Source organism: Pipra filicauda, unplaced genomic scaffold (assembly GCF_003945595.2).
Source record: "Pipra filicauda isolate LSUMZ 115617 unplaced genomic scaffold, ASM394559v2 scaffold501_size416358_pilon, whole genome shotgun sequence".
In the NCBI taxonomy this organism is placed as follows: Eukaryota; Metazoa; Chordata; class Aves; order Passeriformes; family Pipridae; genus Pipra; species Pipra filicauda.
Window position 1 is genome coordinate 24,647 of NW_024104645.1, and position 27,532 is coordinate 52,178.

A 27,532-nucleotide genomic window follows, 5' to 3' on the forward strand; every position below is an offset into this window, starting at 1 on the left:
ATGCAAGAAGCCCACCACAATGCACAGACAAGAAGAAGGAGCTTAGGCTGATTATAGCTTTGAGGTTATAGACACCATGTGCCTGTAGCAGAGGCAGCAGGACACACATTGCAGAGGGACCGTTGAGGTTTCTGACTGGCCACATGTTCATGGAATGTTCAAAGTTGACCTTGGGCTGCTGCAGGATCTCCACCATGGGCCAAATCCTGCTTGCTTTTCTCTTCTGACTGGCATCACTGCTTCTAGGAGGCTGCTGGAGCCCATAAGGCTGTGAGAAATGACTATACGTGAGGGAAGATCATCTTGTGCTGTTGTGCCCAAGAGAGGAGACAAAACTGGAGACAAACTTTCTGGGGTCATTTTCTACCTTCGATTTTGTTCAAGCAGCTGCCTCCTCTCAGGGGCCTATTCCCTCCTCTGTACATGGGAGCGTTTCCTTGTCTCCCAGGGGAAGCTGTGGTTTCCAAACATGAAAAGAATCAACTATAGAGAAAAATGTCCTGGAAGGTTTAGAAACAAATAAAATGCATTGGAAGGGGAAGGAGGTCTGTGGCTCCTTGAGGTTGTTTTTCCTTGTCTCCTGTTTCTGTAGTACCCCGATGATGTCCTGACTCTTCAGTACAAGCCTCTGTCTTTAAAAAACACCTGCTGCCTGCCATTCCACCTTTTGATGGACTTGGAGCAGCCATTCCTAATCTGTGATGCAAACCAGCAGCCCCTCCCTGCAGGGGCCCAGGTGAGCAGCCAAGGACCCTCCTACCAGTGGGCTTTGAAGAGGGAGGGCTGTGGTGGTGCCCTTCTGCTGGGGGGTCCTCGAGTCGAGAAGTTTATTCCGTAGAGTCAGCAGTGGACTGGCCTGAACTGTGAACTGAGTCAGCAGAGCTGCTGAAGGAAGCAAATCATTTCCATCTGAATTGGAAAGATCCCTCCTGGCTCTAAGATACAAGGAGAAGGGAGCAGGCAGCCAGGTGTGGGCAAGCCATGCAGCAGAGGTGTCTCCTGGAGAGCATCCCAGCTCTCCAGCAGCCATCCTCTTGTATTGCTGCTGAGCACAGAAACAGGAGCCTGAGAATCCCCCACCGGAGTGTGGTGCTTGCAGTCAGACCCCCCCTTGTAAAGAACTGAAGGGTGGACTGGGAAGCCTGTGCTGGGGTCACACTTTGAGTGTTTACGGTTTCGTGCTGTCAGACCTTGGGACTTCATCGTGTGGGTGACTGACACTCCTTGTCTCCTTGCAGCCTGTGAAGATGGAGGCAGGGCAGGAACTTCATCTCTACATCAGCTTTAACCCAGCTTATAAAAAGGATCCGATCAGCTGGGCAGCAGAGAAGACTATGAAGATCCGGCTTGTGGAACATCCTTATGAGGAAGAGATCACCGTTCGGGGAGAGGTCTACTTCCCGAGTCTCCGTATCCCGACCAAAGCATTGGACTTTGGTTGCATCGCGGCTGGCACAGAGCAAGTGCGTTACCTGGAGATGACCAACTGCAGCCCCATTCCTGCCCAGTACCACTGGTCATTCCAGGTGGACAGCATGAAGTACCCAACAGGGTATGTGCACCTTTGCCCTCTCCTGGAAGCTCTTTTTCCAGATGTCCTGTTTGTACTTTGCAAAGACCAAAGCTGTTTTCCTTTTGACTTTCCCTTGTGGAAATAACACCGACCATAACAGCTGTGGTCAGGCTGGATGCTCAGGGGATAAGTGTTTTCCACGAGTTTGGTGCTGCTGTAGCCCCCCTACTGGTTTCCTCTAGGAAGGAAAGCTGGTGGGGAAATCTGCTTTCTCAGACTTCTGTGGCCTGAGGCAGTGACCACCTTGGTGAAGGGCTCCTAGTCCCAGCTCCACAGTGCTGGTGGAGGCACTTTCACAGCCCTTTGGCCCCTCTGCTATAGGATGGGTCCTCTCTGCAAGCAGAGAAACTGCTCTCTGCTCCTTGCCACCTTCTCTGCATGCCCAGCCTTGGCCTGGAAGTGCTGGAGGATGCCCAGAAAGTCCCAATTCACACCACAGAAAGAGCTAGTTAGCACCTGAGCTGATGCTGAACATCTTGTTACCTTCCCCTTCCTTCTCCTTTTCTGAGACACCCCCTTTCTGAGCTCACTGCACCTGCACCCACCCAGGGGCTGCATCCTGACGAGGAATTGCTCGTGCAGGTGTCCCTCCCTCCCACTGCAGATCTGTGATCATAGTTATGTTATTTTCCAGGTTCATACCTTCCCCGCCTACATTGAAACCCCAACCACAAATGGCCAGGTTCGGCTGTGTTGAGTGTGGGCGTTATTCAAGGAGGTACTTCAGGCCTGGAAGTGTGCAGAAGCCATCCAAAGCCCCGGAAGCAGCGCAGGACTCTTCCCAACAGTCAGCACACTGCCAGGAAACAGAACAGCGTTGTTCCCAACAGACATCAAAGAACTGCGTGGAAGATTCTTCTGAAGAGTCATCAGATTCAGAGGATTCCTTGGAAACAGAGCGAGATTCTTCACTACAGTCATCAGATTCAGACAACTGCGTGGAAACAGAAGATGATTCTTCTGAAGAGTCATCAGATTCAGAGGACTCCCTGGAAACAGAGGACGATTCTCCTGAACAGTCATCACCAGAGAAGTCCCTGGAAACAAAGCAGGACTCTTGCCAAAAATCATCACATTCAGAAGACTCCCCGGAAGCAAAGGTGGGTTTTCTTGTGCACCTGCCACTTGTGTTGCCTCCCCCAGCTTGCCACCAAAAAGCCGTGCTCGTGCTGACCTCCCCTTTTACTGCCCTGCTGTTCTGTGCCCTGAGAGTGGGCTGGGCAGCAGGGCCAGTGGCTGGACATGAGGCGTCTGGGGAGGGAGAAATAGGATACTTTTCCTTGGAGAAGCCCAGTCAGATCCTACAGACCTATGCTGAGTTTGGGATTTTTTTGGCTTATTTTCCTTACAATGTAAAATGAGGCTTTTCTGCATCATGATGAGAAGGCTTCCAGTTTCCCTCCTGTAGCAAGCCTTGTCAAATCCTGATCTCCATGTACGCCCTTCCCAACCCAGCTAGACCACCCGTTTTCAGGTCTCTGCCTTCACCCAAGTGCCAGCATTGCAGTGACAGCCCCAGAGCTGGCTTTTATAGAGTGAGACTTGGCAAAGTGGCTGTGTCCTGGAATGGAAAGTGCCTTGTCTTCCAGGTGCCACCATCCACTGCTGCAGGGCCTCGGAGCTCAGCAGAGACGGAGGAGTCTGGGCAGTCAGAGGAGGCAAAGCCCCCTGGCTTCAGAGCGGAGGAGGTGAGTGGGAATCTCTCTCGCTTGCACGTTTTCAGCGTGGCAAGCAGGTCTGTTGCCCCCAGAGCTACAGAACTTCCTGTGCAGCACCCATGGAGGGCATTGCTCCCCTGGTACCTCATCAGGTGCTCAACAGGATATTTTTCAGGATCTTTTGGTGAGCAGCCTGTAAGTCAGAGAGAGAGGGAAAAGCCTCAGGAGTCAGATGAGCTGGGCTGGAGTCCTTCCCTCAGCTCCAAGAGCTCTCACCTCCAAGTCTCCTGCTTTTCTGAAGGCAGTAAAAACTGGTTTTAAAGGCAAGTTCTGCAGCAGAGAGAATGTCTTGCTGCCAGGAGACATCCCAGTTTACTTTAATGTCTGGTATTAATTAATGCATTGAGCAGTGAGTATGGCAGAAGATTTTCGCCATGCTCCCTCCACTGGTCAGTGGCATGGAGGCAGGATGAGATTAGGATGCTTCTGGCTGGTGTTTGAGGAATAGGCCCCTCCAGCTACGGTTGTACTTTGCTCCAAGCCACGGCTGCTCTTCTGCACCCATTTCCATGCTCAACGACTCGATCCCTCCTCCCCTCCTGCAGGTTTTCGATGTCCAGCCGGTGTCTGGTGTGCTGCAGCCGGGCAAGAGCCAGCTGGTGCCCTTCACCTTCTTTGGCCACGCCGACATCATCGCCCATGTCACGGCGCTGTGCCAGGTGGAGGGAGGCCCGACCTACGAGGTGGAGCTGAGGGGGGAGACTTCAGTCCTCACCTACCACCTGAGTGTCAAGGAGATCGACTTTGGGCTGCAGGTACCACCCCCTTCTCCTGGCAGAGCTGCTGCCTTGGGACCATCACCAGCAGGTTGCTGCCCAGCCCAGCCCAGGGCTCTCTCCCCTTCCCAGCTCCTTTGTTGGCTCTGGGGCTTGGAAGTACAACCTTGGAGGGATATCTCTGGCCTCCAGACTGCTTTGTAATGGCCATCTCCACCCCCCTCCAAAATCTTGGGAATTCCTTCTCTTCAGGGTACCTAATGCTGCCTCCTGGAGCAAGCAGGATCCCAGTGGGGATGTCCAGAGGGACATGTCCCTGAGACATCCCTCTGCTGACCCACTCCTAAAGCCTGAGCTCCAACGAGGTGCTCCTGTTTAATGCTGTTGCTTAATCCACAAAATAACCCGGTTGGGCTTCCCATCACTGCAGTTGGAGAGAATGTCCCAGAATAATCCCCACTTTACTACTTCTCAGTTTAAAGTCCACAGATCTTTCCAGCTGCTGTCCCTGTCCTGGTGCTCCATCTGTCTCCCTTTTTGCTGGTATGTTGCTTGCCAATACTTGCATGCAGGTGCCTTTTCTTCTGGAATGCCTTGATGTCGCCTTCTTTGTTTCTCCTGGCTGTTGGTGACCCCTCAGAGTGCAGAGGGCCCATGTCCCCTAGTTCATTAACTACTGGCCCTCCCATGGTTGTTCCTGCCCCTCTGCGTGCTGCCAGAACCTTGTTCCTGTGCAGGTCCCAGTGCCTGGGGGTTCCCCACATTCCCAAGTGGCCATAGCTCGTTCCCAGTCCCTGCTCCTGCGGTGTGTCTGCTTTCAACCCCATGAAAGAGGAAGGAGATTCCCAGCAGCAGGCCTGTGTCTGTAACTTCCCACTCCTCTGTCCTCTCTTCAGCTCTTTAATGAAGTCCTTAAAGCAGAGGTCACCCTGCAGAACGACGGGAAGATCGAATTCACCTACGTGGTACAGAGCCCCAGCACTGGCACTGCAGACAACCCTCTGCCTGGTGTGCTTGCGGTCCTGCCCAACACAGTGAGTGCCACAATTGACTGACGCCAGCCCTGTATCAGGTGGCCAAGGAGAGGGTTAAAGAGAAAAAAGGGGGGAAAACAAAACCAAACCCAGCCTTTAGAGACAGGGCTGTAAGCAATTGCTGCTGGGGGCAGAGAAGGTCAAGCAAGTGCCATCCTGACAGACTCCCTGTGGCCTTGGCTGCCGAGTGGCTCTGCCATCACAGGGCAGCCACTGGCGGGAGGCACGAGCATGTTGGTCACTCCTTGGCCCCTGACTGCTGAGCTCTGTGGCTGTGCTGGCACTGAGGCTCTTCTGAGGGTCACCTTACCCCAGCTGTGGGATCAGACAGGACTTATTCCTTGCCCGTGCCTCCCCCATGCCAGCACTAAGCAGCACTTACATATTCCTTGCTTGGGCTTGAAGCTCCTCTGCCAGAAATTGTCGCAGCCCCTGTGCTGGTTCTTCCCTCCCCCCAGCTGTGCTGCTCTGGAGCAGCTTTGTGGGAGAGTGAGGGGGCCAGGGAGGAGTGGGGCTGGAAGAGCAAAGAGAGGAATTTGGAGCATCCCACCACTGACCCAGCTTCTCAGTGCTGCCTGGATGTCTTTGAGGTGAAGCAGTGTTCCTTTGTCCCTCTTTGCAATGGGAAGAGGAAGCCAATTGGCTTTCCCATTTCTTCCTGCCTGTCTCTTACAAGGGGTGACAGGAGCTGCTGGCCCTGCTGAGAGCGTGGGCACTTCACTCCTTTTCCAGAGTGGTGGAAAAAGAGCTTTTATCTGTTCAGCCTGGCTCTTGCCAGCAGAGGGCAAACCCCGTTAGCAGCAGAGCCGTGCTCACGCTGAGCACAGGGCAGGCTCTGCTGGGGGTGCAGCCTTAGGAGCCCTCGGAAGGACACACTGCACCCTCTGCACCCTCACCTTGGAGGCTCGAGCTTTTGGGTACGAGGAAGGTAGAAGGTGATGTGGTCTGACGTTTTCTTCCAGATGAGAACCTGTCTTCTCTTCTCAGCCTGTCTGTGGCCTGAGCCTTCCTCCATCGCACCCTCTTTGATGCATTGCCTCCCTCTTCTCCTGTCCCTTGCAGGCTTCCATTGAACCTGGCAAGGAGCAAGTGCTGAAGCTCTATTACCTGCCAGGAATGCCAGGAGTCTTCTGCAGGACTTTCCAGGTTCAAGTGGGTCACCTGAAACCGGCAGAAATCTCCCTGAAAGGAGAGGCAGTCTTTGCCGGGATCTGTCTGGACCTGCCCTGGAGCATCAAAGGTGAGCACTGCCCATCTGCTCCCCAGCAAAGTCCCCACTGGGGTTTTTCCCTACCATAATGCCCAGAGGGCAGCTCACACCCATCTCCACCAAGCCTGGAGGTTGCAGGGCTGCCAGACCAGCCTGGAGGTTGCAGGGCTGCCAGACCAACACTCACCCCTCTGGTTGCTTCCTGAGTCTTGAGCAGACAAGCACATATAGGCTTTGTCCCAGGAACCATCCTGCAGCTCTTGCCAGCACATCTGTCAGAGGCCTGGAAAGATGGCTAGACAGAAAAGCTTGGGAAAACTGTAAGAGACTGGCAGGGGATGAGATGCTCCTCTGTGGGGAGGAAGATGGGTGGGAGTGACCATGAGGATTCAGAGACGAGCAGCAGTGTCCACTTTCCAGAGATGGCTTTCCATTGATGGGTTGTGTCTGGAGAGACCAGCATTCGGGGGAGTGGGACTTCTCAGCTTAAATGGCATTGGCACTGCACCCACACTTCTATTTGTGAATGTTTTCTTCCTTCAGGAAGTGAAAAATACAAGAGGCTATTGAAACAGGCAAAAGTAAAGCTGAAAAAAGACAAGCAGGACAAGAAAGCACGTGTTTGGATGAAGGCTCGAATCAGGAATCAACACGTGAAGGGCCCTGACATTGTGGTAAGAACAGCTGCAGTCCCATTTGGCACATGCCACCCTCCCCATGTCACTTGAGGCCCTGGCACCCCACAACACCCCACAACAGCTTCTCAGTGCCCTGCTGGTACTTGGGACCTCCCTGCCCACACCTGACCACAAACATGCATCAGCTCAGCGTGTCGCCACCTCTGGTCATGGTCTCTCCTGGAGATGTACCAAGCTTCCCAGCTACTCCCCTTGCTGGGGAATTTGTTGCTCCCAAATCAAGCCCTAGCAGATTTACAGACCTTAGTAGCAGCAGCCTGACTGTGCCCTGGGACTGTGCTGGCAGTGCTCAACTCCAAGAGGCACCAGCTTGGTCGGGGTTCCCTTTTCAAGGCAGTTTTTGTCCAAGCTGCTTTGGCACTGGCTGGGGACAGGCAAATACCTGAAGCTCTGGAAGGTTGCTGGCTTGTCTGTCTGACCAGATCAGCTTTTCTAGCAGTAGGTGGGAAGGCACAGATGCTGCAGTTATTTCCCTGGAGAGAAGGTCCTGGCTAAGAGAGCAGAATGTGTCACGGACGCTGAGCAGCCAGACAGGAGGACCCCCATTCCCCCTCTCAACAAGAGCAGGGTGGGATCCTCTTTTAGATACAAGCCTGGGCCTTGGGAAGGGTCTTTGCTAACCAGCCACTGCCTTCCCTTCCCTTAGGCAAACACTTGGCTGAGGATGAAGATGGACCAGATGCTGATAAACGAAGATGCTCTGGAGCTGCAACCAACCCTCATCTCCCGCCCCCCAGAGGAGACTGTCTTTGACAAGAGCATTCCTCAGAAGCTCGTCAAGTGAGTAGGGACTCCTGTCCCCTCTCTGCAGGTGCCCTGAGGGCAACACCCAGCAGTGTCCCCTGCTCCTGAGAGCTCCTTGTACATGCAGAGCTGGGAACAGTGGGCACTTCAGAAAGGGTCTGATCCCAGTAGCTGTGACAGCAATAGCTCGTGAGCAGCTGACTGTCCTCCCTTCCCCAGTGCCACGCTGAGCTTTGGAGCTGCTTGAACATGTAGCCGCGCTGTTGTTTAAGGACTGTCCTTACTCCTCCTTCCAGAGTTGAGCTGCCTGAGTACATCCTGGACATGGGCACTGTCGTTCAGGGTTTCAGTAAAATCTGCACCGTGAACATCACCAACACCTGGAGCTACCCAGTGGCCGTCCGGGCCAATGAACGTGCCCTGCGTGACACAGGTAACCAGTGCTGGAGAGACTTCCCGTGGGCTGCAAGGAGCTGTCTCAGATAGATTAGCTTAAGTCACTGCACATGGGGAGGTTTTTTGAGCTTCTTCCTCCCAGTGCCCCTGCTGGGGGCTTCAGGGCCAGAATTCTTCTGGCCAGCCATGCCCAGGGACCTGGCCTGCCTGAGACTGCCCTGACGCTTCCCTGCAGGGGCCTGATGGGCTGATTACCCTCGTCACCTGCCAGCATCTTCTGCCTTTGGTTCCCATTGGCATCAAGTTTCTTTGGGCACTCCGTGGGTGTGTTGCAAACAGATGGGATCTGTTGTGGTTGGAAAGTGCTTTGTCTGGAGTTCACACTGTCACAGCTCTTGTGTTCAGCCTTTATTGAGGAAACAGCCTGTTTGATCCTCTGGTGATCAAAGTAGGCTTCCAAAAAAGGCCTGGAGGCAAATCTGCACTTCCATCACAAAGTGGCTCACTGTGTCTGAGGGCTGCTCAGGTGTCTCCTCTAAGTTTCTGTCCCAGGAACAGCACAGCATGGGGTTTTTCCCAAGGCTCCCAGCAGGACACCCATATGGCCTTAACATGCTTATGACACATTTCATATTGCTTGTGTATCTCAGCTGCTTTGTTTTCATCTGTTCAAGGTTTCAGCATATACCTGGAGCCCGTGGAGTCACTGATTGACAGTGACACCAAACCATTTCAAGTGAAGTTTTCAAGTGCCAACCTGCCCGTAGGAAAGGTGGATGTGCTCCTGCCCATCAAGGTACCGCAGCTTTTGGGGCAGGCAGCAGGCTGGGCACAGCAGCACATGTCAGCTGGACTCTCAGCTGAACTCTCTGTCCTTCTCCAGGTAGAGAAAGGCCCCACGCTGCACATCCGCCTCCGTGCCACTGTGATTCAGCTGCTGCTCAACCTCTCCAAGGACAGACTCCAGTTCCCCAATGTCCAGGTTGGGCAGTGCTGGTATGAAACAGTCCGGCTCTACAACCGGTTCAACGTGCCCTGTGAATGGTTCCTCACTGTCAACAAACCTGCCAAGAAGGTAAAGCCCAGGCGAATGTAACACGGAACGTTGCAGTCGGGTTTTCTTTGCACCTCCTGCCTTTTCTGTGCCTGTGGCTGCCTGAGTGCTTGCTGCAACGTGTTTGAGGAAGCTTTTGAGGGTCCAGATCAAGGTTGCTTTGCCTGGACCTGTTCCATTGTCTGATGCTTTGCTTCTCTGCCATCCTCACCCATTCCTCCTCCTCCTCCGAAGACAGGATGGTTGGCTCCCCATCTGCTTGCCCTGCCTGCAGGTTGTCCCTCCAGTTCTAGACTGTGGGGGCCACGCTGGGTTTGCTGTGGGTGCTCTCAGCACTGGGACAGGATCTCAGAGCACTCCAGGAACCAAGGCTCTGTCCTCACAGACCAAGGAGACCTCACACGACTGGTTTCTGTGCTCAGGTGAACAAATGTTTGAAACCGGCTGTGCATCAGAAGGAGCTCCAGGCTGTGAAGGATGATTCCCATGTCTTTCAGTGGAAGGCCCAGGAGGGAACCCTTTATGGTAGAGAGTGGTGTGACCTAAAGATCCAGTTTTCCCCCCTGGAAGAGGTGAGATTGGCAGGTGTCGCCCCAGGAGCTCTCTCAGGGCAGGGTGGTAAGGAGAGCCCGACGCAGGGAGTGGCAGATGAGCTTTTCCTCCACAGGCAGCTTTCTGGAAGCCCTGCACTCACTGGGCCTCAGTTTCCCCTGCAGCACACCCTTCTGAGAGGTGCCTCACAGAGAACATCAGGGCACTGTGCTGTGGCTGCCTCTCTGCCCATGGGGGAGATCTGCCTGACTCCCCTCGTCCTCCCCCTTGCCTGGTTGTATTTGCAGCCTGCGACGCTGGGTGCAGAGCAGCTGGCACAGTCACAGGGCATCAACCTGGAAGGGCCAATGCTGGCTCATCCTGCTGCTGGCACCAACAGACAAAACAGCCACCAGACACCTTCCTGGGCATGGCAGGACAGTCACCTGTAGTGGTGTGCTGCCAGCAGTCCCTGGGGCTCTGGCCCAGCCTGCCTGCATGTTGCCATGCAGCTGGGGAGTCGACTTCAAGGATGGAACATTCCCAAAAGCCCTTTGCATGTGGCCACTGGGACTTGGAAACTGACAGGGTGTAACAGGATGGACATAAGTGCTTCCATGCCCAAGAACAGTCCCAGGGATCTTTTCATTGCTAGAGAGATGTAACCAACCATCTTGTGTCAGGCTTTGACCAGAACCAAACACTGAGCAGAGAAGACGACCCTTATTTTTAGCCAGCAAGAGCTCATCTGCCTCTCTCATGGAGGTGGTGTTTGCCTGATGCAGCAGTGCCAGGACTGAGGGCCTTTCTCATGTTCTCCTCCATGACTAGGGGAGAGAACATCTGATAATCCATTTTACATCCATCTCATACCCAAATACCCAGTTACACTGCACACCAGGATTCATCCCAGTTACTCAGGACCAAGGACACAGATGCTGTAGCCCCTACCATAAGTAAATATCTGGGTTTCCATTCCCCCTGGAGGGACTGATAACACCCCTGACCTTTGGGCAAGGCTTGTATTTGGGGTCCTGTCACCTAGGACTTCATGGACAAGTTTTCTCTTTTCAGAAGTCCTACAAAACCGAGCTGAAGATCAACGTTCGTGGGAACAGCCAGCTCCTCGTGCTGCACATCTCAGGACAGGGTCTGGAGCCACGACTGGAGTTCAGCCCCACAGAGATCAAGCTGGGGGCAGTGCTGCCGTGCAGCCCTGAGCTGGAGAGGACAGTGGTGGTGAAGAACCCCTGCGAGTTCCCCATTGAATTTTACTCCCTGGAGTTTGATGAGGAGTACCGTGAGGAGGAGAAGGTGAGAGGGAAGGTCTGGTCCCCATGTGCATGCTCCCCAAGCTCTGCAGCACTCCAGCCTTCCCAGGCTTGTGCCGGGGAGATGGAGGCAATCCCTGAGGCAAAGCCTGGTGGCACTTTGAGGTGAGCCATCCCTGCTGGCAGTCTGTGGAGGGGCTTGGATAGCCTGTGTTGTTGGGAGGAAGGAAGGAGGGAGAAGATGGGCTGAGTCTGTTGGTATGATGGAGGTTGATAGAGGAATCTTACGGATGGTTTCTCTTCCCCACACACACAGATCCTGCGGACGCTGGAGGAGTTTGGAGACCGGGCAGCCGTGGTGATGCCTCCACGCGCTGTGGGTGAGAAGCTGCCTCCAGAGGTGCTGGAATATTATGAAAAATGGAAGAAGATGGAAGCTCTGGATCAAGAAATTATGTCCAAGCACAAGGAAGAATCAGGCGAGGACAATGGTAAGGGTTTGGCATTGGCTGTTCTGACTGTGGACATAGCAGGGAGCCCAGCCCACACACCCTGAGCTCTCTGTCACCTTGTTCTCCATGCAAAGCCCATGCTTTTAGCAGCCATCTGATCTCCTGCCTGGTGGAGGAATTCCTGGGTGAAGGGCTGTGGCATCCTCTGCCAACCTGGAGTGTAGCCAAAGCCAGCTCCTATCTGCCTGCCATGGACTGGGGAAATATTCAGGATATCCCCTTTCGTCCCCTAGCCACAAAGAGTAGCATCAGATGGATGCTACTTCAGCCAGTAGGACCAGGTCTAATATCACTGGCTCTTTTATATTTGCTCCTTCCCAGCAACAAAAGCACAAGCTCACATTGCTTTCAGCTGTCTCCTTTCCTGGGATCTGAGGGGATAGGGAGGACGATCAGGATCCAAGGTAGGCAGGAGGCTGACTTTTCTACTGGTTCTGCACAGCAGCGCTTCAAGAGAGCATCAGGTTGTTAAAGGACATGGTGGATGAGTCTGACAGGCCCATCCGTCAGGCCATCAGGCGCTACACCAATCCCGCTGTAGAAGAGTTCAAAGCCCAAATGCCCAGAGGGATTGTCATCATCGTCTATGGGACACCCCGGACAGGTACGGGAGCCACAGCCCTGGGCTGCAAGGAGAGGGGGAAGCAGGAGAAATGCATCCTGGTGGACCGTGGTGCCTGAGACAAAGTCCTCAGCTGAATATGAGGTGGAGATGATCCACCTGGGGCTGGAGTTCAGTGCTCATAACCGTGCTAAAGCTGCCTCCCTCGTGGTCTCCCCTAGAAGGGCACTTGCTCTCCCACCATCCTCAAAACTTGTTTGTGAGTTTTCCAGAGCTTGTCCCTGAAAATGCCTCACGTGGAAGTGTCACCAAGCAGTCTTCCTCTCTCTCTCAGGAAAGACAAGGGTGGCAGCCGCCCTGTCCAAGTATTACGGTGTCACCCGCTTGTCCCTGGACCAGGTAGTGATAAAAGCCATGTTGGACGAGCGCAGCTCGGCGGGGCTCCGTGCCCGGGAGCTGTGCATCGAGGCTGCCCGTCAGCGAAGAGCCATGAGGGAACAGATGCCGGGTAAGGAGAAACGCTGCACCCAGAGCATGCTTAGGAAACCACCACGACCTTCCACTTCTGCTTGCTCAGAGAAATGGTTTGACAGCCCTCGGGTCTCTTGGGGGACATGCGTGCTGTGCATCTCTGGCTAGTTTTAAAACAAAAAGCTCGATTTTAAGGGCTCCTGACAGGGGCACTTTTACTGCCATTTTTGGCACATATTCCTTTTTCTAGGGGTGGTGAAGCACACCTGTCTCTTTCTCTGAATTTTTTATATTTCCTCAAAGCTGAATCCAGCTTGCTCCTCATGGGCAGGCAGAACCATTGCCCACCTTCACAAGGGAAAAGCCCTCTGAAGTGGCTCATTAAGCACAAAACAACTATGAGTGTGGCTTTGCAAACATGAGAGGAAGGGAAGAATAACCTCCCACAGAAGTTTCCAATGAGAGACATGCTGTAGATGAGCTCTTTTCTCCAGAGATTTTCCTATGCCCACTGTCGGGTCACGTAGCTTGTGCACGCTGTGCTGTTCTCCAGATCAGACTGCAGACTTTCAGGAAACTTTACTGGGCAGTTGGCACCCTGAGCTCTGCAGGGTGAGGGCAGACCTGCTCAGTGTGGGGAGAAGTTTTGCATTGCTCCACTTTGAACCTGGTTGGGTTCAGAGCTGGTGGAAGGAAGAAGGGTGTGGATCCCAGCTGGGGTTTTCCCACATGGAGGATTAGCTCCAGCAGAGATGGGTGATGCCGTTGGGGCAGGGCTGCATGTTACAGTCTCCATGTGAAAATGCAGGATGGGTGCAAGGTGTGGAAACAATGGTCCTGGAGGATGAATCTTTGGTTTGATCCATAGGGGAACTGCTGTGCTAGCAATGTCACCTGCATGCACGTTTGTTAGGAGGGACCTAGAGCTGGCTTTAAAATCCAGTATGGGCTGGTGTGCTTTATCCTGCTGATAAGCAGGGAAGGAGCTGCTTCTGGGAAGCAGTGCTGCTAGTGCCCAGCAGGCTGGGGGACAAGTGCCATGTCCCTTCCAGGGGGCAAGGCTGTGCCCATTGGGGTGGAAGGTGCCTGCTTGCTCCTCACAGCCCTGCTGAGCCATCTGTCCCCTCTGCAGGTAAAAAGGGTGCTGAGGCCAAGAAAACCCAGCCCAGCCCTGGGGACAAAACCAGCAAGAAGACCCTCAGTGTCGGACACCAGGGCCCTTCAGCAACCAAGGATAAGGCATCTGACAAACCCCAGGCAAGATTCTCAGTGACCTCCAAGGTGAAACCTGATCTGCACTGGTTAATGCCTGGGACCTTCCTGTTGCTGTTGAGATGAGAAGGGGTTGCTTACAGTGGAGGCTCCATGTCACCAAGGGCCTGGTGCAGGGTCTATAGTGCCAAGAGCCAGCTGGGCATGGCTTGGGGTGGGAATGTGCTCTGGCAGAAAAGCACTATTGGTTCTTAATGGTTTGTTGGCAAAGTGCCTTCCTGGCTAACTTGGCTGCAGGTGGCGAGCAAAGCTGTGGGAGGCAGTGCCGGGGGCTTGCAAGCTTGGGTCTCTGCTGGCCAAGGGATGGGCCCTCCAGGGCTGTCTCCTGCAGCTGCCAGCCTGCACTGCAGGGTTGTCCTTGTCTCTGCTAGAGAGGAAGCCCAGATCCGAGCCCAGCAGTGGGAACTGTCCAGGGCTTTCTGCAGGGGTTTATTTTCCTTACCATGTTCCACATTGCAGATGGCAGCCATTTCCTGTGCCACTGCTCCTGCACCACAGCGACTGAACATCCTCACCAGGACGGGGAGAAAGGAGAAAAAGTGGAAGTGTTGGAGCTGTGTGCTACCCAAGGAATTGCTAGTGGAAATCATCTCTGAACGGCTGCAGGTACGTGGCTTGGAGGAAACAGAGACATTCCTGCTCCAGAGAGACAGGCAGTGAGGTACAACTCAGAGAGGAGTATGTATGCCTGCTGCTGGAGGAAGCTGTGCTGCATGCAGAGATCCTTGGGGGAAGCTGCAGATGCCCTAAGTTGGCAGAGTGTAGTGCAAGACCCAAGCTGGTCGTAGCTAATGCACTTGGAATGACAGCAGCTGGTGTCCTGAGACATCTGCATTTACTGACCCGCTGCGAGCCCAACGTGTGCGATGGCTGACTCGCTCTTCCTGTTTGTCTGTCCTGGCAGCTGAATGACTGCTACAAGGGAGTGGTGTTTGATGGCCTGGAGACCCTCTTTGCGAGCAGCCTGGCATCTTCTCTCCTCTGCGTGCTCAAAGCTGTCAGCAATCGCCCGCATATCCACGTTGTAAACATCTTCCAGGATTCTGAGTTTTGGAAAGGCAGGCGGATGGCTGCAAGAGAGAAGAAGGCAGCTAAAAAACAGCAGAAAGGTGAGATATCTCCGTCCCTCTCAAATCTCTCTCAAGCCCTCACCCTTAGCTGTGTGTATCTGGGTTTGCAGCAGAGCTTGTAAGAAATCTTTTTATTGATCTTTCCACCTTCTGCTGTAGCCAGCACTCAGCTCACAGCTTCTTTAAATACAGCAGAGCTGAGGCTGTAAGACTCACCTTAATCTCAGTCATTAAAGCTTCGGTGCAAGTGCAAGCTGGTGTGGCTCAGTGACTAACCCCCAGCCAGCTGTCCACAGCCATGGTGCACCTGAGCCAGGCCACAGTTTGGGGGGCTGTCTGAATTCTGGAGCAGGGATGTGAGCTCCGCAGTGTCTCCTGGCAGGATGAGAGGCTGGGTCAGGAAAGAGCTGTGAATCCTCATAGCTGACCCAGAGCCCCAAGCTCTGCTTGCAGTCACTAATGGCTTCTCTTGTGGTCTGTGCTGAAGCACGGGAGAAGGAAGAAGCTGCCCGGAGAAAGGAAAAACGTCTCTGGGATGTGGATGTAGACGAGTATGAAGCCCTCACTGAGAAGCAGAAAGCTCGGCTTGATTACAAAATAGAACAAATCAAGCGTGAGCGGAGGGAGAGGTAAGTAAGCCTCCCCTGCATTACTCAGTGTCCCTGGAGGGTTTCTCTGCTCCAAGGACCTTGGTTGAGCTCAGAGGGGTTCAGCAGCAAAGGCCAGAAGCAGCACAAGGATGGCCAGGTCCAGGTCCCCGGTTCCCAAGAGAGGAAGGACCTTCCTCTGTTGAGATGAGAATGTCTTCTCTCTATTTTAGCCATGAGCCGTCTGGCTTAGACATGGCCTGTGGGGAGCTGGGCTCTGGGCTTGCCTTGCCACTGCCCACAGAAGTGTCTCAAAGTGTGTGATGTTGATTCTCATCTTCTTCATCATCCCCCTCCTTCACCAAACCCGCAGGATTGTGGTGTGGGCTGGTGTGGGACACAGCTGTGCTGGCTTGATTTAGACCCTGGTCCTGCTATAGATGAAGTCCTTGCAATGCTGATGTGCCAGGGCTTTCCTTAGGGTGGAGCACCATCCATAAAAGCTTAGGCTGCCCTTCAGCTGCAGCAGCAGGTGAACCCAGGAGAAGCTCTGGCCCAGCAAGGCAGCCCAGCTCAGGAGGACGCACAGGAAGAGTGTGGAGCTGGGAGGGGAAGCTGCTTAAAGCGAGCCTGTGTTTCAGCACTTCTCTCAGCCCAGGCTGATGTTTGTTGCACTGGGAGGAGATGGCCAGGGCTGCTTCAAATCAGTTCCCAGGACAGACAGCACAAGTGTGCCCTGGTCACAGCTGTGTTCCAGCAGGAAACCTGGTGGTTCAGAGCCTGATTTGCAGGAGGGGAGTTCCTGCAGCCTTTGCTTTCTGATTGCTATGATTATTCTCATTAATGAGCAGGCTCTGCCCAGGCAGAAGGGGGAAGAAGGAGCCAAGTAAGCATTGGAGGAGGGATAAGGAGGTGTTAAGCAATTTACGGGCAGGTTTAAACTGGGAAACCAAGAGAGAGAGGGTTTCAGTCATCACTGCAGAGAGATGGTGGATCAGCTTTTGGCAGTGTGCTGGAGGTGTCCAGGTGGACCTCAGGGGAGAAGTTGCACAGTTCATACCTTATGACAGCAAGGCTTAGGTTTGGCTGGCCCAGCACGTCGCCTCCCACCCTTCCTCACTTGGGATGTTCCCAAGCTCTCTGGGTTGAGGAAGGTCCACGGAGATGGTCTAACAGTTCTGCCTGGCCTCAGGGTCAAGGAGTGAAGGGCAGAGCCAGCTGGGATTACTTTTCTGATAGTGACCCTCGGGGGTGTTTTCTCTTTGACTTGCAGAAGAGAGCAGGAGCGGCTGGCTCGAGAGGAGGAGGAAAGCAAAAAGGCATTGTCAAAAGCCTCAAAGAAGCAGACAAAAACCAAAAGCCCAGAGGTCCAGCAGAAGAACAAAAAACCAGCTGCAAAACAACAGCAGCAAAAAAGCAAAAGCCTAGACGTCCGTAAGGGGAAAACAACAGCTGCAAAACAACAGCAGCAAGAACCCAAAAACCCAGACGTCCGTAAGGGGAAAACAACAGCCCAGACGTCCGTAAGGGGAAAACAACAACTGCAAAACAACAGCAGCAAGAAAAGAAAAGCCCAGACGTCCGTAAGGGGAAAACAGCAGCTGCAAAACAACAGCAGCAGGAAACTAAAATCCCAGAGGTCCCAAGTAAGCGGGACAGGATCTTGGACCTGAGATATAACATCTATGAGTCTGCACAGAAGGAGATCAGACATATTCTGTCATCCTGGGACAGGGTTCAGGGTATCATGAACAAGTCCCAGTCTTCCCCTAAACACAAAGGTGAGAAGAAGTCTGTGGAAGAACATGGCAGCCACAAGAGTCTTCAGCATGAAGGGGAAGTTGCAAAAGGCTCAGGCAGAAGCCAGGGTACCGGAGTGCCCTGCTTGGACTTCCACATCACGCGTCGTGAAAATGTGTTTGAGAAGATCCTGAAGAGCAAGAAGCTGCCACCAGCAAAGCAGGTAAAAGCCTGCAAGGCTCAAATGCTGAGCTTGACGTGGTCTGGGGCCCTGGAACAGTGTGTCCCCCAGGTGATAACAACACAGAGCCTTGTCTAGGCACTGATGATGTTCCACAATAGTTCCACAGTATCTATGTGGATGTTCTCAGCCTCCCTCAGATGTGTGGAAAGTGAGAGTGCTCTGTGTCCAAGCATCCCATCTGTTTAGAGAGTTTCTCAGTCTGGAAATCATAAAAAATGGTCCCAGGGCAGAGCAGCTCACAGGCATTGTTCTCTTCACCTGAGTCACTTGGGAGGGGTTTCTCTCTTGGTCCCACTGTAGGTCCTGCCTCTGCTCTGGAGCCTGCTAACCCACCGGACTTAAAAAAGCACTTGTACTCCATATAAATCAAAAACTCCACTGCCAAAAGCTCAGGGCCTTTAGAGAAGGAGGGTGAGGATGAAGGTGACAGGAGTATAAACAGGCTTTTCTCTTCTGTTTTAGATTCTGGACTCTCTGGGACTGGGTCCCTTAGAGCCTCCCATTCTCCCAGGCTTTCTTTTCTCTGTGGTCCCCTACCCAGAGGAGGACAGGGTCCCCGCAGCAGCAGAAGACCTCAGACACTTTATCCTTGTTGAACCTGAAGGTGCTGCTGCAGAAGATGATGTGGTGGGTACTCCTTTTGTGCCTTCAGTGAGGGTGCCAGGGCAGGGAACAGGTCAGATGGAAAAGGGTCACCATGGAGGGGCAGTGAAGACGTGATGGGGCCCCATGTCTGCAGGCATCCTTTCCACCAGGGATGAGGGAAAAGAGATGGCTCTGCTGGAGACATAGAGCAGTTCTGTAAGACAACAGGAAAAAAAATCACTTAAACCCATCAGCTTGCCTTGATGAGAGGGTCCTCAGTGGGGAGAGGGTCCTGGGTAAGGAGAGGTGTCCAAGGCAAGACAAAGACCAATAAGGAAGACCAAGTTCATGGGCAGGTGGTGATTATTTATTCTCTCTCCTGTTGGCTAACAAACCCCATTCTGCTTTCCAGGATGGGAGTGTCTCAGGGCAGGTCTCACCTCTCTCTCCCTTTTCTCTCTCCCCTTATGCCAAGGCCCCAGAGGCAGAGGACCACTTGAAGGAGGGGGAAGACACAAGCAGACACAACTCTACCCAGGAAAAGCGGAACTCTCCCCAGAGCCCAAAAAGTCTCCAGGATCACTCCCCAGAAACACCCAGAAGTTCGTCTGAGTCAAGGAAAAGCGAACTGCAGAGTGACTCAACCCTCAAGAGACCTACTAGGTGAGCTGCAAGGGAGGAGGTGATCCCTGTGCTTCACGCTTATCTTGCCAAGCAAGGTCCATTGTCCTCAGCTCCGCAGTGACCCTCTGCCAGTGCCTCCATGGGATGGCGAGTGCACAGCCCTCCTCCTTGTCTCGTTTGCTCCTTAGCAATGTCTGAAGCTTCCTTTTTAACTGCCAGGCTGAGAAGGTTCCGATGGATCGTTCCTGCCCACGGTGAGGTGGAACTGAAGATCCGCTTCAGCACCACAGTGCCAGGGCAGTTTGATCAGATGATGAATTTTGAGATCCTGGGGTCAAAGCGCCTCTACCAGTTGCCCTGCAGTGCCACTGCCCTGTACCCCAGCATCAGCCAGAACCCACGGTAAGGCTGGGCCACGGGAGCATCCCACACTGCTCCCCCTGACCTGGAGCCAGGGCTGCCCCTTGTGACCTTCTGGCTGGGGCAGATGGTGCTGCCTGAGGCACCCAGCATCCCTTCCTCTGCTGGGAGCTGGGAGGCTGAACCTCAGCCACCAGGAAGGGTGATGGCTTTCTGACTAGATTTCCTACTTGGAGCATGTCAGAGCTCCTCATTCCCCATTTTGTCTGCCCAGGCTGGTGTTTCCTCGCTGGAGGAAGACCAAGGAGAAGGAGGACATCATCATCAAGGAGTACGTCATGAGCACAAAGCAGTTCTACTTTGGACCGCTGCTTTGTGGGAAGTCAAGAGAGTGGTATGTGCTCCCTGCTCCCAAGTGAGCATCCCTGTGTGCTGCCTGTACAGACTGAGATGTCGGGAGGGGATCTCCAGGGCCTTGTGCTCTCCTGGACACACTTGGAGACACACTGTCCCAGTGGCACAATCCAGGGCAGTCCCGGGCAGAGACCTGGGAGACACATGGGGTGAGGGACCACAGATGTGTGACTGTGAGCAGACAACAGGCAAATGAGCCTTGGAGGAGCTGCTTTGCCAACCTGGTGGGTGCCCTGGTGTCCAGAGCCACATGCTGCTGTCAGCCTGAAGGTGACTTGGGGCAACTTGTGTCCCCCTCCACATCTCAGCTCCACCCCTTAGGAAACGAACTTTATGGTGCTTTTTCAAGTGCTTTGAGCTCTACAGGTAGACTAAACGAGCAAGTATTCTCTAGATGGTTTTGTAAACCTTGCATGAATCTCTAATAGTAGTGAGATTTTGTGATTTGACCTGCCAATATGTGTGTGTCAGAGGGGAACCTACAGCAGGAATTACATTTTCCTGAGATTCCATTGCATCCGCAGTGCTGGAAAAAGTCTGCCTAAAAATGTTGTCACTGTAGCTGTTGGCACATTTCTGGTTTTAATGTCACTCTTGTTTTTATTTTTTTAATAATATTTGAAGTTAAGTTCTTGTCTCCATGGGAGCTCTGGAGGGCCAGGCTGATGGATGGTCTGAGATTTCTGTTTGCCTCTTTAACCCTTTCACTCCAAATTCAGTTGCACACCTCAGGGAAGGGTCATTTGTTATCTTTCACATTCCCCTTGGGAATTGATGCTTTTGATTTCTTTCCCTCACACTTTTGAGCTAACCCGTGCTAGTCTGACGACTTTCTAAAACAGATAAGCAGAACTATTTTGAAAACATCTTTTCCAAAGCCTTTCTCTATCCTCTGCAGGGAAGGCACCCCAAGAAAGAAGGGGAAAGAACCCTTGTGCCTGGTGTGTTGTTGTTTTTCCAGGCCCTTTGAATTTATATTGTGTGAAACACTCTTGAAATGGCCTGTGCATCGTCATGCTTCTGGGGTGCAGGCACCAGGTACAGGGGCAGGCATCAAAGCCAGGCAAGGATGAGCACACAGACTTTGCCTCGTGCCCCTGACAGGGATCCTTTTTCTTCCCCTGCTTGTTAGACCATGGTCTTCCAGTGCCACCTCCTGCTGCCAGCACATGGTGCTTTCCTCAGTGTGTGGTGAGGGCAACAGTCTCCTCTGCAGCCTTTTCCCCTTCTCTGGACAGGTACAAGGCACAGAACTGCCCCGACAACAGTGAAAAATTAACGATCCTCAATGACTCCCCCATGGAGGCAGAGGTCCATTTCTCCTTTGAGAATGACAGCAAAGGAGAGACATTCCTTTTGGACCCTCCCAGCATGAGGCTGCAGCCCAAAGAGAAGAAGGTAGGAGGTCAGTGGGTAGGGCAGGCACCGCAGAAGTGCCGTTCCTCCTGCTCACGGAGGGCTCTTTGTATTTCTTTTTGTGGGGACGGATTCAGAAGCTGAGTATTTGGGCATACCCGACTTCCACTGGCCTCATGCAAGACAGTCTCATCTGCCGCGTCAAGGACAACGCAGAGCCAGTGGTGTTCCGACTGTGCTGCGAAGGGGTGCATGTGAAGCTGGGGGTCAGCCCCCAGGAGCTCCATTTCAACAAGCTTCTTCTGCACAGGTCAGTCATCCCATGGCTGAGGGCACTCCAAGGCTTGTGACAAAGAGATTAGACTCTGTTTCCAGAGGCTCAGATAGAGCTGCTTCGAGCTGCATTCAACGGCGAGACTGGTGTGAACACCAAGCAGCTGACACTGAGTGTTTTCCTGTCTCTGCAGGACTGGCACCCAGACCCTGGTCCTGAAAAATGACAGCCCACTGCCCATGGCATGGCATCTGAGTGGGCTGGAGGACCTTGGAGAAGATTTTTCTGTGTCACAAGGCAGGGGCATTGTTGGGCCCCGGACAGACTTAGAAGTTAAACTGAATTTTAAGGCTGAGAAGATTGGCATCATAAATAAGATGATCCGAGTGGAGGTGAGAGAGACTTGGGCCTTCCTGGCAGAGCAGGGCAGAGCAAGCAGCCGTGTGCTCTTAGGGACAGAGAGAGCTGCACCTGACAGACACAGGGGTGCTGTGACCCCAACTTCTGCCTCTGCGCTGGGTTGGCCGGGTGCCCAGGCTCTGCATCCGCAACCTGTACCACAGCCACCTTGCTGCTGTGCACGCTTGAAGGCTGTTGTTTGGTTGTACAGACCAGCATTCTCTCTGGACCCTTTCTGGGATTTTCTTCCCTGTGGTTTAGAGGCTGCATTTCAGTAAGCATGCGAGGTGATTGAAGAGGAGGGCATTAATTGTCAATGCCACCTGCTCTGGGACACCTCACATTTCTTGTGGTTGTGTTTACAGCCCTGGCCCTCTCAAGGGTGCTTTAGCAGCACCATTCCCTGCTGTGGGAGTGTGGAATTGGGCTGATAAGGTTTCTTACTGCAGCAGAATCCCACTGGGGCAGCCTGTGAAATGGACAGGTTAGGGAAGCTTGGGAGTCCACAAACGCTTGTCAAGCCAGGGAGGCCATGGGGGGAGCAGCTGGCAGAGACAAGGACTTGGAGGCTGTCTTCCAAAAGAATGGTCTAAGCAGTGTTTGTTTCTTGCTGCCTCAGGTTTCAGATACAGAAAACATCCTGGGCATTGTTCATGCGGAAACCATCAAAGTCTCTGTGGAGGTCTATGATGTCAATCTGAGCATCAACATGCCTGAAGGTCAGTGGATGCCTCCCAGACAACACAGTCCAGATGCATTTTACTACCTTGGCAGGTGGGCAACCAAAGCCCTTGGGAGGGGATGGCATAGCAGGCAAGGGTGGCACAGATCCATAAAGCTCATACCTTGCAAGCTGCGTGAAGTAAAGCACTGTCAGGGCACCAACAGCCTTGAGTCTCTCCCTTCTGAACTTGGAAATGTGCAGCTTCATGAGCAGATTGCATTTGGTGCTTTGAAACAACAGTCATCTGAACAGGCAGTTGGCAATGCCCAAAGGCTCAGCACAGCACATAAAGCAGTTGGATTTGTGCTTGGAAGCAAGGAAATGGAAACCAAGCTCCTTGGCTTCTACCCTGCAGATACTTGGGAGTAAGAAGAGAAAGGGCAGCCAAGTAGCTAGAGAACACTTCTGAGAAGGGACACTTGCTGAAGAGGGTTTTGTGCCATACAAGAACTCCAACTATGTAGCTTGTGACCGGGAGTGCTCTGCAGCAGCTCACAAATATTCACCATTTCTTACCTCACTCTGCGGGTTTTCTACAGGTCCAGATGGCAGCGTGAATTTTGGAACCATTAATGTCTTTGATAATAAGAAGGAAGTCCTCAGTCTTAAGAACAAAGGCTTATATGACATTGAGTACAGGTGAGTCCAGCTGCCTGGTGCTGAGCTTTTCCTCAGGCTCCCAGGCCTGCGTTCTCCCTCTGTCCATGGCTAGAACCTGTTCCCGTGCTGCTCCCTTTTCTTTTTTTTCTGGTCCTATGCAAAGTCCTGGCTGTGCTGGTGGCACCTGTACTTTCAACTGCAGAGGTCTTCATTCTCTCCCTTTCTCCACAGTTTCAGACTGACAACTGGAAGTTCCAAGAAGGGTGACTTGAAATCTCATTTCACTGTCCAGCCACAGAAGGGTGTGCTGAAAGCCTCCAAGCCACCTGTGAAAGTTGAGATCCTCTTCCACCCTATGACTGAAATGCTTCTCAAGAGCAAACCCATCCTGCTCTGCCAGGTGAGCTGCCAGGGCCCGGCTATATTAGCACAGTGTGTCTTGGGAGCATAAGCAGGAGAGGTGTCTTTGGCAAAGAAGCTTTTAGCTGGGGCATCCTCTCTCCTACATACACAAACAAAAACTTCCAGAACCATTTGGGAGGCTTCATAAGAGAGCTGGAAATCTGGCTCTGGAAGAGGCCTTTAAATAGGGAGGGTGAGCTGCCGGAGACCTGGGGTGGGGTCAGGGGACAGGGGTAGAGACTGGCCTCTGCTGTGTTTACCAGCCCCTCCTTTGGTTGCAGGTCTTTGATCCCCAAGTGGGTAAAGGAGGTGAGACTGTTGCCACCATCCCAGTGAGGGTGTCGGCGAGAGCAGTGTACAGCAAGTACAGCATCGAGCCTGCCTCGCCCATCGACTTCGGTACCATGATTAAGGGCACCAAGAAGACCCAGGTCTTAACTGTAGAGAACAAAGGCGCCCTCAACTTCAAATTCTTCATCCACCAAGCACCTCCACTGCAAAGGTAAGAGAAGACCTGCACCAGCCTTTCTTGTCTGAGGAGGCACCACCACACAGCTGGTGTGTGACAGGCAGCCAGACCTGGGTTATTGTCCATTTGGGTCACTGACTTGGGAAGAGGGAGCAAAAAAACACCTCAGTATCCCCATGTGTGGGACAAAGCTGGTGACAGAGCTGCTCTGTCCATGAGCTGCAGCAATGGGTGCTGCAGGCAGCTCTCCGGGGGCCATCGGGAGCAGGAAGGCTTTCCTCCATGGGGAGGAAGGCCAGCTTTGGCCTCAGACAAAGGCAGGGGAGCTCAGCATGACACATCTCTGCTTTCTCCTCTCAGTTCACAGCAAGAGGAATCTGCCCCCTCGGTCAGGGAAAAAACGCACTCGACACAGGTGGGTGGCTCCTGCTCCTCCCCAGCATGTGGTGCTGCAGGGGATGGGGGAGGATGCAGCTGTGCCCAGGCTGGGGATAGGACATGAGGGATAGGACATGATCTGCGGGATGGAGAGTCCATTATCTGCTCAGTTCCACTGACAGTCCCATGCTCTGGCTCTGACCTGCAGTTGTGGGGTCAAGAGAGGGGAGCAGGTCCTGTGTTTGGTGGCTGCTAGCCAGCACAGATCTGTGAACACCACAGGAGCAAACTGTCCCCATCTGAATTCCCAATCTGTAGAGCACTGACAACTTTGCTTTTTCTTCTTTCCAGTCTTCTCCCTCTCTCCCATCATTGCTCTCAGTCATTTCTGCTCTCCTGTACCCCTGGAGGTTGAAGGATCCCAGCTACCACCTTCATTCTTTTCACCAAACTCCTTCCTCTCTGCCACTCGGGACAGACGTGCAGTTCCTCCTGGCTTGTTCATCTCATCCTGGGGCTGCCTTTGGGCCGTGGAGTCATCCTTCCCTGCCCTGCCGCTGGGTGCTCGGGCCCAGCTGGAGGCCGAGGCGTGGCATCCTCCTTGCTGGGGGTGTTCAGGGTACGGCTGTTAGGCATCAGCCTGTCCTGGTGCTCTTTCTGCAGGCTCAGCTCACTGTAGGCATGTTCACCGTGTCCCCTTGCTCCGGCTCCATCGGTCCTTGGGGCAAACAAAACATCACAGTGGATTGCAACGCAGGAGCAGAGGGGAAATGCGAGGAGAGGCTGTGCATTGACATCAGCAACAGAGACCCCAAGGACAATCCCCTCGGCGTTCCCTTTATCCTGACTGCCGAGTCCTGCTTCCCAGGTACGTACTGTCCACAGGTTGCCATGGGCAGTCCTGCTGCTGATCAGCACCTAAACTTGCTGCTTGGATAGAGAGGCACCCTGGTCCTGAAGTCCCACCTTAAAATCCTCAGAGGTTGCAGTCGTTTTCGAGTCCACCAGTGGGGAGAGGCTGGGAGGGATGTGTGGAAGCATAAAAGGAAAGCAATGCCCTTTAAGACTGAGGTTGACTGAGCTCCATCCTCACTGACTGAGCTCTCTTATCCAAGGCTGGGTTTTGCAGTCACCTGGGCAGAAAGGGCTTATCAAGCCTTCTGAGAGGCCAACTGGGTCCAGGTAAATTCAGCAGAGGCTTCTCCAGCCTCAGCCCTCCCTCTGGTCTGTCTGCAGCGCTTGTTGAAGATGTCACATCCATCTTTGAGAAGTACCCGATCCACAGCAACGTCAATCTCCACCAGACATTACAGTCAGTGCAAGGCAACGGTGTTTTCATCAGAGATGATAACACATTCATCTTCACCAAAGTTCTGGTTGGGCAACGGGCCACAGCTCACTTCAAGATCTCTAATGCCAGCTGTATCCCATGTAATGTGGTCCTCTCCATCAAAGCCTTGCCTGGAGAGGTAAGAACAAGAGGCCAAGGTGACCACTGCTCTCTAAAGGCCATGTGAGAGCCTGCCTTGTTCTCCAGAGTCATTGCATTCTCTGGCCCAGCTGGACCAGTCCAGCTCAGTGCAGGTCAAACTGCAGGGCAGAGCAGCAATGCCAGGGGGGCACTTGCATTGAATTCCACATCTCTCAAGCAAATTTTGGCTCACGCTTCTGGGTCTTTGGTGGGAATCCTGAACATCTCTTGAAAGCACACTCAGAGAGGGACTGTTACGGACTGATGGGACAGAGCTCAAAGCAGAGCATTTCCTGGCATTTCCTTCTCTTGAAAGGCCAGTCCTTGGTTATTTGCAGGGTTTTCCATGCTGCCCCAACCTCCCACATGTGTTGGGGTGGCTACCCAGCCATCAAAGCAAGCTTTTGTATGCCTGGGCATTAGCGCAAGGTCAGCATCCCCTGGGATGGAGGAGCCTGCCCAGGGAAGCATGAAGCAAGACAGGCTGTCTGGGGCTGTTCCCAGGGATGCATCTATGGATGTACTGGGTCACACTGAAAGATGTTTCCTCCTAACACTGCACTGTGGGTTCCCCCCAAGCCTCACAGCCTCATCCACAACATCTTCAAGTTGGATCCTGTTGAGATGAAGATTCCTGGTTTATCTCACGCCTTTGCAACAGTGACCTTCACTCCAGAAGAAAAGGAGGACTACCACTGTACTTTCACAGCTTCCGTTGTTATCCCAAAAGGGTGAGTGACCCTGTGAAGTATTGGGGGGGACCGTTCTGGTAGCTGCCTCTCCTCTTGGTACCTCTAATGCTTTCAGTACTCTTAGGCAGAGTACTTGGCATGAGATGATCTGGGAGGTAGTAACTGTTAGGCAGAGCAGAGCAGAAAAATGGGGAGGATACTTCAGCCTGTGTGAGGGACTCTGAAGAGAGGGCCTTAGGTAGCCAGCTGGAAGTTACTGAGAAGTGCAACAGCTGAGCTGGGGCTTTCCAAGGACAAAAGGCTTAGATGAAGCAGTTTCTGTGCCAGCAAGTCAAGATTTCCTCCTTATTTCTGTAAAAGGAAGTGATCCTGTGTGGTTCCCTGCATGCATTAAGCTATTTTTATATCAGGGGAGTGATTGGAGCTCTTATCAAAGAGAAGCCCAGTTCCTCTCCCTGGGACCTGTGTACTGGGGCTCTGACCTGCCCTTCCCCAAGCCTTTAGTGGCTGAATTGGAACAGGGAAGTCAGCTTTCTGCCCTAACAAGCAGTTCCTTTTGTAGTGGCCTTGGAAATAATCTTTACTGATGGTGCTGTTGGTTTGGTTTTCCCTTCTTGCCTTTGTACTGTTCTCATGGTGTGCTTTTGCTTGTTGCATATGTCTCATATCACTGCAGCCAGAGCATTTGCCACGTCTCATCTGGTGCTTCATTATTTATCTGCTGTACAGCATGATTCAAATCAGGGAAATTATTTAGAACTGTTATTCTGGAAGGCTCTGGCTGAAATGGTTTCTGTGCCCCTCCAGCAGCTCTGTGAATACGAAACCCCAACACCTGACCTTCACTATCAGTGGAGAGGGGCACGTGCCTCAGGTGACAGTCGAGTGCCCGGGCCTTCGGAGCAAGAGAGGAAACCCTGTGCTGCGCTTCAGGAGGCTCCTGCTGGGGGATTCACAGACACTGCCCCTGGTCCTTCGTAACGATGGCGTCATACCCACAGAGGTAAGCACCTGCTCAGGGAATGCTCTGGGCTGGGAACAAGTGCTTGTCCCATGGAGCAAAGGTCCCAAAAAATGTGATTTTCTGTCCAGTCTTTCCTCTTTAGTTGAACACAACACAAGAAAGGTGGTGGGGTGTTTTTCCCCCCATCTCCCAGCTCACATTTTGTTCTCATGTGGGCATGTATGATGTCCCAGTTCCGTGAGATTGCATTTGATACTGGTTGACTCCATTTTAATTAAACTTAGTTGTGGTTTAATTACATTCTGCTCATGACTGTCTGTCCTGTTTATCCATATGCTTCTGAACACCCTTTTTCCCCTGTGTGACTTCACTTAACCTTTGTGCTGGGCGCTGTGTTTGAGGTGGGGAGGTGGTCTG

General features: G+C 53.0%; 1 protein-coding gene across 1 annotated transcript in view; it reads left to right on the top strand.

Moving 5' to 3' along the window:
• Nucleotides 1-27,532, top strand: part of LOC114000433 (hydrocephalus-inducing protein-like) — a gene marked incomplete at its 5' end in the record, with an annotated part of 56,926 nt that overhangs the window by 23,687 nt on the left and 5,707 nt on the right. The window contains 39 exon segments of the mRNA XM_039386796.1: nucleotides 593-736; nucleotides 1,239-1,552; nucleotides 2,208-2,673; nucleotides 3,163-3,261; nucleotides 3,837-4,046; nucleotides 4,904-5,041; nucleotides 6,104-6,281; nucleotides 6,795-6,925; nucleotides 7,596-7,729; nucleotides 7,990-8,126; nucleotides 8,764-8,885; nucleotides 8,973-9,164; nucleotides 9,566-9,715; nucleotides 10,749-10,988; nucleotides 11,262-11,436; nucleotides 11,900-12,061; nucleotides 12,354-12,527; nucleotides 13,623-13,747; nucleotides 14,222-14,368; nucleotides 14,667-14,871; nucleotides 15,320-15,461; nucleotides 16,693-16,924; nucleotides 16,927-17,382; nucleotides 17,866-18,030; nucleotides 18,464-18,651; nucleotides 18,832-19,014; nucleotides 19,247-19,366; nucleotides 20,625-20,784; nucleotides 20,880-21,052; nucleotides 21,210-21,408; nucleotides 22,035-22,134; nucleotides 22,679-22,778; nucleotides 22,971-23,139; nucleotides 23,423-23,643; nucleotides 23,971-24,025; nucleotides 24,652-24,856; nucleotides 25,225-25,457; nucleotides 26,039-26,190; nucleotides 26,959-27,154. Of these exon segments, the coding sequence (XP_039242730.1) occupies nucleotides 593-736; nucleotides 1,239-1,552; nucleotides 2,208-2,673; nucleotides 3,163-3,261; nucleotides 3,837-4,046; nucleotides 4,904-5,041; nucleotides 6,104-6,281; nucleotides 6,795-6,925; nucleotides 7,596-7,729; nucleotides 7,990-8,126; nucleotides 8,764-8,885; nucleotides 8,973-9,164; nucleotides 9,566-9,715; nucleotides 10,749-10,988; nucleotides 11,262-11,436; nucleotides 11,900-12,061; nucleotides 12,354-12,527; nucleotides 13,623-13,747; nucleotides 14,222-14,368; nucleotides 14,667-14,871; nucleotides 15,320-15,461; nucleotides 16,693-16,924; nucleotides 16,927-17,382; nucleotides 17,866-18,030; nucleotides 18,464-18,651; nucleotides 18,832-19,014; nucleotides 19,247-19,366; nucleotides 20,625-20,784; nucleotides 20,880-21,052; nucleotides 21,210-21,408; nucleotides 22,035-22,134; nucleotides 22,679-22,778; nucleotides 22,971-23,139; nucleotides 23,423-23,643; nucleotides 23,971-24,025; nucleotides 24,652-24,856; nucleotides 25,225-25,457; nucleotides 26,039-26,190; nucleotides 26,959-27,154 (7,092 nt within the window).